This window comes from Vollenhovia emeryi, unplaced genomic scaffold, assembly GCF_000949405.1.
Source record: "Vollenhovia emeryi isolate VEMERY1.0 unplaced genomic scaffold, V.emery_V1.0 DF939143.1, whole genome shotgun sequence".
Lineage (NCBI taxonomy): Eukaryota > Metazoa > Arthropoda > Insecta > Hymenoptera > Formicidae > Vollenhovia > Vollenhovia emeryi.
Genome location: NW_011967223.1, coordinates 2,046,058 through 2,056,640, shown reverse-complemented (window position 1 = coordinate 2,056,640; position 10,583 = coordinate 2,046,058). Strand labels below are relative to the sequence as shown.

General features: G+C 43.0%; 2 protein-coding genes across 2 annotated transcripts in view; both read left to right on the top strand.

Annotated features, from left to right (window-relative positions):
- Nucleotides 1–343, top strand: part of LOC105566680 — a 4,816-nt gene extending 4,473 nt beyond the window's left edge. The window contains exon 3 of the mRNA XM_012020877.1: nt 119–343. Coding sequence (XP_011876267.1) covers nt 119–260 — 142 coding nt within the window. The 3' untranslated portion in view covers nt 261–343. The remainder of the gene's footprint in view (nt 1–118) is intronic.
- A 1,184-nt stretch (nt 344–1,527) lies between these two features.
- LOC105566703 lies at nt 1,528–3,244 on the top strand. Its single transcript, XM_012020911.1, has 6 exons — nt 1,528–1,682; nt 1,812–1,971; nt 2,042–2,301; nt 2,405–2,634; nt 2,718–3,019; nt 3,155–3,244. Exons 1-6 carry the CDS (start codon nt 1,528–1,530, stop codon nt 3,242–3,244), a joined length of 1,197 nt encoding a protein of 398 aa, XP_011876301.1.
- Nucleotides 3,245–10,583: the final 7,339 nt, after the last annotated feature.

The window sequence follows — 10,583 nt, the reverse complement described above, 5'->3', positions numbered from 1 at the left end:
TTCTTCTTCTTTCGTCTCTCTTTTCTTCACCGTTTACTTCTCGCGTGTCTTCTAATGCGCATTTGCATGGTACAACGAGGTAACGTTACCAGTAATTTGCGTTATCATGATCTTACAGGGAGTACAAGTCGTCATCCAATCCGATGAAAGAGAATTACTTACTGAGTGTCTTTATGGGGGACATTATTGGCAGTCCGAAGCTATGTCACTTATTGGCGAAGAGAGGAAGAGCCTGCGATAATGGCACCTTGTCAGATTAGCTAAAAGCGCGATGTGAAGTACTTGAATCGTTTTGTTGAGTCACAAATATCTTGATGCCATAAAGTCTAAATATTCATGATTACAAAATAAATTATAATCCGTTATTTTTGTATAAAATATCGATGCATACGTTTGTATAATCATAACACGCTGATTGTATAAAAGATGTTCCTCTTTTGTTACTTCCTGAATTATTATTTCTGGTATATTTCTGCTATTATTCGACGGCCTGATTTTAAATCAGACCGTAATTTGCTTTTCAACAAAAATGCAAATTAAATATATAAAAAATTGTTACGAGATACACATGATTATGTAATCTAGCAGATGTACATAAATATTTTAATAACGTAAAGAATTATTTAACGCCAATAGTTGATTAACCAATGTAGAAAATTGCATTACGACCCAAATTCTGGCAAATTCGAATTAAAGAAATTCATTGCGAAAAATAATACCTCAGCCAGGGTTTGAACCTGGACCTCCCTCACTCTAGGCAGGCGTCTCACCATGGCATGTGGTAATATTTATCGCAGATATTTTAATATCTTATTTATAATTATAGATTCAATTGCGTCTTATGTTTAACGTGATTTTGCGTTTCTTCAATTCGCTATATGTCCATGACATAAATAGCTTCCATCATGTGATGCATTATTGCATGTACTTAGATATTATTATATGAAAATAAATTGTTTGACATTTAAGGAACCATACATCCACATGAATCCACTCATTTTCGAACAACTCTTGCGAAAATTGTGCCATTTCGTGTTGGGTTCATCACCCGTACGTTTACTCTTACACACATACACACACATGCGAGTGCGAAACGCACGTATGGAGTGAGAGTTGTTTATAGTGACGCGATACTACCCACGTCTTCCCGAGCGAACGGTTAATCGGAGAATCGGTTTCGAAGAAAGTTTCAGTTGATGCAAAACCTAGAAAGGCGACGCGATCGTTTTGCGTTGAGCAATAAAGGTACAGTTAAATACGAAATTGTTATTGTAAATTTAAAAAATTCGTGACCGTAGAATTGGGCACGAGTACGTTTACCGTGACATCGTAATGTTTGCAATGCGTTAAGGAGACATTAATATCGCGGCAATTTTATGCAATGTGATGCTAGAGTGGAAGTGTTTTAATATTGGACATTATATTTAACAGTGCGTTAAAAACTCGTAAAGTTAACCTTTACATTTCCTATCGTGCAATAAAGATTTGTATTAAAGATAAAGAAGGTTTACAGTTATAAGCCGCGAAATGATAAGTAAATTTATCTTCGTTTGGTGCCTCTCATATCTATGTGCCGAAGCTTATGCCGTACATTCATCACAATATTCCCAACAATCACCTGACAATACTCGATGCGCTTTTGATGTCTCTCGCAAGATTTACAATGTAACGGATTTGTTACGGTAAGTAATAACACAATATCCTCTATCGGCAGAATACATTGACGGAAATATTTAAATGGAAGGATCATCGTGTTTGTACAGGAATAATAATCAAAGTCGTCTAGTCATTAATAATGTTTAACCATACAGATGCATGGGTGAACTCGCTGTCGATCTTTCCGCTCGAAACAGTGATCGATCGTTAACTGTAAGACAAGCAAGCCAAACGGATTCGTCGGAAGAGAATTCTTACGGATTTCCTTATGGAAACATACTCTTAAGTCTATTTAATAATGCCCAAGTTCCAGCGGTAGGTATTATAATACTCCGACAATATAAGATTTGCTATCATTTATTAGCATACTGAAAATAATTTACAGGGATACCACGATTATCCGTTAGATTCTCCTACCAGTAATTATCAATTAGATACGCGGAACGACCGTCCTAATCAATTTGACGGGCTTGGGGCAAATCTTTTCAATGCATTGTCATCGATCTCTCGCAACGATGATTTGAAATGCGTGCCGAGGATACTCTGCGAGATGGCGAGTGGAAGACCACCGGGGGAATACAAGCGAGCACCAACGGGGAATAACGAGCAATACTTGGGAGAATTTGGGAGAAATGCCTTCACTCAGTGCGTATTCTTTTATAATATACATAATGGCATTTTTTTAATAATATCCAAATTGTGACAATTAGTGGATTATAGCAAAATCACTATGCTTTCATATTGCCAGGTGGCTCGCCGAACTGGCAGTAACGTCTCCCGTACTGAGTTTTGCCCGAGCCGCCGTCTTGGGTTACAGCAGCAATGGAAATCCGGCCACGTGTTACCGCGCGTTCCCGAGGTGTCCGCGTAATCCCGACAAAGTGGTGCATTATCTAAACAATCATAATGGGGGATTCTTCCGGTTCTTCAACGGAGTCGGACAGGGGAGTTATCCTCAATCGTCTTACGTTTCGCAAGGTAGAGCATGCGCGTAGATTTGTCGTGGGCGACATTCAAATTCAACATTTCGTACGAATTAAATCGCTTTCGTTTCTTGACAGATAATTCGGAATTTCTCAGAGAGAGAAGATGGAAAGCTCCACCGCCGGGCATCGCCGGTGCGGAGGCAGACCGTACGGGAACAGGGAAGCTAAAGTTCGACATTTTGACTGCTCGACAAGATTATGGGAAAAGCTTCTTCCCGAGAGAAAATACATCGGAGAACTCGGGGCGAGTGGTTTTTCCGGATCACGAGGAGCCAAGTGATCGCCCATTGAAAAACAGGATTCTTAAATCTCTGTCGGACTTACGAGACCCCGACGTGAATACATTTTCGCAGGATTCTTCGTTGGTTTTCCCACAGGTAAAGAAACTTATTATCCTTTTGTGTAGTTAGAAAACTTAATGGAAATAAACTAATGAGGGACAAAATAACATTCAGCGAAAATAAAATAGTAAATGATGCAAATAAAGTCGCATTGTATGAAATATTTTCCAGGAATCGGAAGACCAAGATGTTCGCGTTTCGCGTTTTATTCCTGAATCTTCAGAATCGGAGTCCCACAGCGCATTCCGGTTTCCACGTTAATACCGTCCAACTTTTTCGTTCCGAATAAAATTTTAAATAATATTTAGGACTGCTAATTATTACGTTTAGGAATGTTAATTATTACATCTTGTTTGCTAAATTAATTTAGATGCTATATGATCCGAAAAAAATTAATCAAGTTAATTTCATTACTAATTCAACCAACCAATATTTAACCAACTGATATCCGTGAACAATAACGCACACATTTTTTAAATTTATATTTTACATTCTATCTCCCAAATGGCTCGCGACGGGATATAAATGAGGGGGAGGAACAAGTCATTCAACCCTTTTTTTATGCCGTATTCATCCTTTCAATGTTACATAGTTATTCAATCCTTTCATCCATTACATCACGTGTAATTCAATGTTATATAGTTATTCAATCCTTTCATCCATTACATCACTATGTTGACGTGCATAGCCAGCAAAATACCAGAAATTGTAGACTCAGCTGGAAATGCAATTTTGATTTCGATAAGCAAGCATCGACCATTCTACGTGACAAAGCATATTTTATACTCGCAAATTCAAAGGATCCTCTGTTCGCACCGCAAATACTCACTTTCTCTCACTGTGGATGGCTTTGCATCCTCTTTAAAGTATACTTTTCAAGAAATGCAATTAAAATTAATAAATCAACTTAAGTAGAAGATTTGTCAGATTTTCCTGTTGTGAATTGTGTTAAAATTAATTATTTATATTACAACAAAAACTGTCAGTAATTTAATTTATTACGTATAAGATTAAGATGCGTATTTTGTAGCATTTATATAGAAATAATTTCTATTGCAATAATTGTGACGAGAAAATAGATGAGATTTCCGGAATTATTCTTGACGTTCACTTGTGAAATGCTGCCTTCAGGAAATATATTTGCCGGAGGAGTCTCCGCCTAGGTCTGACTTGCGATCCCCCTTGAGCGTAATAATTTCCGATCACTATCATGAATTTTGCAAAAGTATTGGCGATAACGTCTATGAGCAACTCGTATGTGTAGCTTTTCCGCTTATTGCTTAGCAATTTTAGCCACGTAAGGTCGAAACTTGCTCGATAGGTGATCGCACACAGGCCTTTCCGAGACTCTTCCCATTTATTTCAGGTTTTGCTCTGCCTGACTCGTGTTTTCTTTTCTCGCGTTTCATGTGATGATAGCAACACCTTGCGTTTCTCATATGTGCTTGCGTGCGCGAACAGGTACAAGCATTGCTCGACCCGCAGTCTTGAAATATATATAAGTGAGAAATGTATATACTTTTCATCAAATCTGCATTACAGTTCTTTCGGCAATGATTATATGAATATTCAGAAAAATACTAACATACACGAGGCAGTAATAATTCCATTTCTCGATACCCACAGAGTATCCAAGAAATTTAAATAAAATATTTACGCTTGACTGGCGTTTTGTATTAAATGAAAAAAAGGTGGCATCAAAGAAATTCACCGCGAAATTCTTCTTTGAGAAAAAAAATTACGTTTAAAGAATCCATCGCTCGTGGAAAAAAAACCCCCCGTTTATTAAAATGCCTAAAGAGAATGCCAAGTTGCAGTGCGTGTGTCATTTTTTTCCCGTTTTCGGTGTGAAGCGTTTGTCACGCGGAGTCGCAGCTGCAAAATTCACGTATGACTTTCTCCAAATAGCGGCTCGCCGCTCGGTGACGCTGTAGAAATAGAACGCGCAACGTCGAAAAAGCGGCGGACAACGTGTAATTATTTTATCCTTTCTGGCGTGTAATTTGGGGCGTGCACCACGCTCGTGAACTCGCTGACTCGATGCAGGGGGCGGAGGGGGGTAGGGGGGGACGTGGAAATGGTGTGGCCAGAGTCCACGGCGATGCCGTAGCCCAGAGGGGCGTGTGCCTCGGACAGGGCCAAGTGGGGTGCAACTGACAGCGGAAGACAATTAGCCTTCTGATACATCCAATGTCGCGTGATATGCTCCGCGGTACATACGTAGCAGCTTCACAAAGATTCGTTTCACGCATCGCAACGCGCGAGGCAAAATCTCGGGCGCGGCGGAGACCGTTGATTTGTAATCTGCTTGACGAAATATAGCACGCGACTTGAGGAAATCGTGCTATCTAAATCTAAATTCGCATTGTTTGACAGGCTGCAAATAACTGAAGCATGTCGTATCGCACAAGCGAGACAGTCAATCAGCATCTCGGAAAAGCGACAACAATACTTCCGAGGCATTCGATTATCGTCGGAATTTTCGAGCGACACCGTAAATTTACTTCATATTGAGCTGCAAAATATCTCGGATCGTTGAATGACGGAGCAAAATCACGTGCGAGCAAGTTGTAACCGGCGAGGATACGATCTACGATGATTCCCGTCGTACTAATCTCGTGCCTATTAGTGCGGCATTATTTTCCGTGGTAGACATCAAAGAGGATTTCCCGCGGGCTCATTGTATCGCAACGATAATTCCTCGTTATTAGCAGCCGCCGTTGTCGGGGCGTTGGTCTCATGTCGGCTTACCACACCCCAAGTGCCGAAACAAATCCTCCCGAATTGGCGGTGCCGATGCAAAGGAGCTTCTACGACGCATAACGCAATAGCTCCGACAAAGGATCGGCCGGGGAGACGGCGATTGTGGCGGCTAATCCCCGTGAAAAATGCGTTGCAGGAGGACGAATCCACCGTCATCGTCGACGACGCTCAGGTGGAGCCGCGCGGGGGAGGACCCGAGTTTTTCCGACGTGAAGGGTGGATTAACAAGATATCCTTGGTGATCTCCGAGTAGCCGACCCGGCAAGTGAAAGTAAGGACTTTCTGAATTCGCGATGAGCTTCAACGACGCTATCGTCGTCGGTGATCAACGTAAGAAAATAAGAGGAAAGATGGGGAGAAAAAGAGAGTGTATCATAAAAGATGAAAACGTAATATTTATATCGAGGAAGAATTTTCATTTGTTGCAATTAAAATAAAAGAGATGAAACCCTTGGCAAACGACGCTTGGATCTTCTTTAAAAAAGAACACGTCAACTATTTTATTAAATATTATAAAATGTATAAAATCAACATTACAGTTCGCGTTACTACAACGTAAAGAAAGTTCGCGCAGTTTACGCGAGACACGTGTGTGCGTGGGCCACAATCAAAGTCCGTTAAATCAAACCCTACTAAGCAGCTTTAATGGTTCGTTCGATTTAATCAGACTGCAGTAGCTACTACGTCCGAGTTGGCCCGGAAAATAAGACATAAATTCCCGAATACACCCACCTATCGCGCGCGACCATAAAACACCGCCGCGATCTTATTTAGCCGTATATTTTTCCCCACGAGCGGCTCACAATGCCCCAATATCTTACCGTCGCAATATACCACGGGCTATCCTTTTCTTCTCGATGGACTTTTCAATTCGGGGCATCGGATCGAGGACGCCAATTCGCCCGCACAAAAGGACCGCGGCGACCGTAGATCTCGTTGAAAACTGAATCCCCCGTCGCCCCTTCTTTCCCCTCCTCCCCCCCCCCGTCCGCCGGTTGCTTGATGGACAGAATAATTCGGTGAGAATGAAAATTCATGTCCTTCGGCGGTCCTTCCCTACAGGCGCCACGATTTGCGCCGGGGCCCTCGAAAGCCCGTGAAATCCTAACGCGCTGGTCAAACCACCGGATAAGTGGGTATCAGCCGGTACAAAAGAAAAGATACCCTCCACCTTTCGCTATCACCGTCCACCAGATTTCCCCTATCCCTCGCAGATACGTGCCAATTGTTGGCGGAACGAAATGGTAATAAATCGGTACGGTACGCGGTATTATATTCGAACGCTTCTTTTATTGAAAAAGAGCCTTTCCTTGCGACGAACGAAAGAAAAAAAAGAAACATGATAAACGCGGCAGAGAGTTATAAAAGTGACGGAGACATCCTCGTATTCGCCTCACCGTCGCTGTGAGTCTCTCAAATATTTTTATTGCTGGCAATGTTCATCAGACACGTGCAATCAACGAAGATTACAAAGCGTTGATTATCTAGTTGGCGCACAAAACCACCCACAGTTACCGCCGTTAATGCGGACACGCACACGATCCTCCCCCGTCTTTAAAAAAAGAACCACTTTACCCGGCAGATCGGTTTTCAAATCGTTCATAAATAATGAATCCGGCTGCGGGTTGCACCGCGCAACGTCAGTCAGGCACGCTGATTGCAGCATTGAGGACACGTGTCGCGGATCAATCGTCAGGCGCGTGTCAGTATTTTCGTATCATCGCCGAAGGGTGCTCGCTACTCGTCTCTCTCTCTCTCTCTCTCTCTCCCTCTCCACCACCTTTTATCCCGTCAATTCCCTTCCTCCTTGATTCGACTACTTCCTTCTTCTTTTATGTCGTCGCCCCTGCTGCCTCGAGTTTGCACGCAAAGCCGAGCGAGTGTCGCGGGGAAAGCCAAACGACGCACAGGATCGGGGGTTTTTTTTTTTAAAGCGACCAGACGACGCTTTAATGCGACCGGGATTATGCGGCTGGACCGAAGCTACGGATTTTGCTCGAGATCGGCGCGAATAAGGGGCGTGCAAACAGAGGTCTAAGAACGTCCCTCGATCGCTCGTCCCGTCGATCGCTCGTCCCGTCGATCGCTTGTCAGCCGCTGGGATTTGCCGATTTTTAATTAAAAAAGCTGCCGGAGCTTAGATACGGTGTCGCACGCGGATATAAAACCGCACAAAGTAAAGCGAGTTAGGTAAAGCGTACTGTGAAAATTATGCTCGTGGTAATTTTTCCAAAGCGACTTCGTGTATATACAGAGGATAACCGCGTTATTTTTTAACGACAGGTTCTTTGATCGATTTGAAGCCTTATCGACAATGTCGAAAGAGATTATCACTTCCCGTAACTTTTGAACTCCTGGCATCTGTGCGACTATAATCTCGAAAGGGAATTTTATCAGGGCAAATTCCATCTGACGTCATTGAAGAAGATAATTATGCAATTTACTGTGTGATTTAGTTTACTTCGTGGAAAAAGTCCTCTTCGAAAGTTACTTTCGCCGGGCAAAAATTAATCAAAGAATCCGCCGTTAAAAATAATATACGCGACGCCTCAGTACGTAAATCGCGAAATTAAGACTTTCCTCTCCGTACGTTGCAACTCTAATACGCGCAGCATAAAAGTCTTTTTCAAAGCGATACATCAACAAATGAAATCTCTGCGCGGCGCGCAGCAACGTCATAACTCTTTCGCGAAGGAAATTATCGCGACGTGCCGCGCGAGATGAGCGAAGAACGCAACGGCGGCTGATACCTTCTAGGAAGAAGTAAGGTGCGCTGAAACCTTGAAGACGAACGGAGAAAGAGGGAGAAAGAGAGACAGAGAGAGAGAGAGAGAATATGAGAGGCGGACGACGAGTGAAAGACGACGGGCAACCCCGGTTCTAACGCGGATAATACTTCGTAAGTGGCGGTTCGTAGCCCCGGGGGCTGGCAATCTTCATAGAGCAACGTCTTCGAGACGTTTTAGGCTCTGCTCGATTAGATGCTCGTTCCGCTTCGCCGGGCTAATTTGTCTTCCGAGGACGTTACGTCGGCTTTGCACAGCTAGCCTTGCGAATTTTCTCGGCTCGCGCCATCGTACCTTCCCTCGCGCGGGAACAGTTACGAAAAAGAAAAAAAAAACCTGCAAGTTTACGCCGTGAAGAAGTTACGGGATAAAGACGTACGCGGAGTAACACGCTCGTCTTCAAGACGGCCCGTAATTTTGTTTGAGAAACGGTACACGCGGTGGCAGGAATTATTACGACTCTCGCCCGTAGCCGGGTGTCTGCGTAAATAATAGCGCGGTTATTGTACAGACGATAAAAGTAATTTGTAAATTATTCGTTTTAGATTTCGGCGAGGGGTAAAAAAACCGCTGAGGGTATTGCGCACGGAGAAACAAAGTTATTGAAATGACTAAACGCGTTTAGTAGTGTTTCTTCACCTTAAATGTATATGTTTTCAAGTTAAACAATACAGTGTTGCATTGAAACGTATATTTTTATGAATTGATAAATGTTTGCTCGGCGATCGCCGCATACACTTTTATTTTCTCAGTGTGATGTACAGATTTACGGCATTACTGGGCATTAGGTCTTGCTGGGGCATTATAGAGATAAAATAAGATAAAGTAATGCCCATTGGGTATTAGTAGGCATTGGTGTACATGATTTTGGCCAGCGGTTTACCCCCGGATTTCGGATTTGATTTCAAAATCGTTAACACTCGGACCGCTTGCCTCGGGGAAGAAAAAAGGAATAATTTCCAAACGTTCGAAAGTGCGTGCGGCTACACCGTGTGGAATATCCGTTAACGCGTTGAGCAAAAACGCGCGACTTTCTCGCGTAATGCCATCGAAGTATCGTTTACGGTTGCAATACCGCTGCGTGAAATGCGTTACATCCGCCAAAGTGTTCTGCGTAATGACGGCGCTGTCACAGACACGACGGAAATTATTACTTTGCAGAGAAGTCAAATGAAATTACATCATACGTGTCGGGGTAAGAAGTGCGGGGCCGTCGTTATGTCAATGATATAATTTCTGCAAACGGAAAGCGGTAGGCGACGGCGGCGGCGTGTCATTATTGTGTCGGCCTGTGTGTACGAGTCGCGAAACGGCACCCCTAATGTCTCTTGGTGGGTGCACGGGCGAGCGGCCGCGGTATTTGCTCGCTTTCCGAGTATTTGATATTCGTAATGCGCATGAATCATGACCGGGAGGTACCGCTCCGCTCGCCCGAGATGTGATTATATGGTGTCAGTGACGTATACGCGCAAGGAGGTCCGCACTTTGTACACCGACGGCGTATTATTAAGCCGACAATACGTTGGGGTTGCTGCGGCTGGCCGATGGGGTCGAAATTCGACTCCCATGCATCATAATGGAGAGACGCGTGCGGGGCCGGGCTGCCATTTAAAAAGTGCTATAATTATACGAACCCCCGCCTACTGCGCGCCGATCGCGGGAGAAAAATCGGGGTGCGCATCGTACGAGACTTGTCGCCCCGAAAAATCACTGGTTTTTTCGGCCGCGATTGAAGTTTGACCATTGTTGAATGCAAAGCCCTCGCTTGAGAAGATGCGGCTGCGATTCTACTTAAATAACTACGATTATATTTCCCGCAAACGTAATCCTTGAGCATATAAATTTTTATGATTTAGACAATAAAATTGATAAGGCACGTGATATCATAATTCGCAGGAATAAAGGATATAAGAGCCAAGGATGTTAAAGCCTAAATGATTTTAATTTTTTAAATCTAATTGCGAAAAATTTAGTAATAAATTAAAAAATTGAAATTAAATAATTTAGCAAATTAATAAAATTCATAAAGCTCTGACGTAAAATTACATTTC

Bases quoted from the DNA above. Each gene is read 5' to 3' on its own strand.
- LOC105566703 (XM_012020911.1), top strand. From the start codon at position 1,528: ATGATAAGTAAATTTATCTTCGTTTGGTGCCTCTCATATCTATGTGCC. The intron at 2,302-2,404 runs GTGCGTATTCTT...TCATATTGCCAG, and splicing joins GGGAGAAATGCCTTCACTCA to GTGGCTCGCCGAACTGGCAG. The intron at 3,020-3,154 runs GTAAAGAAACTT...AATATTTTCCAG, and splicing joins CTTCGTTGGTTTTCCCACAG to GAATCGGAAGACCAAGATGT.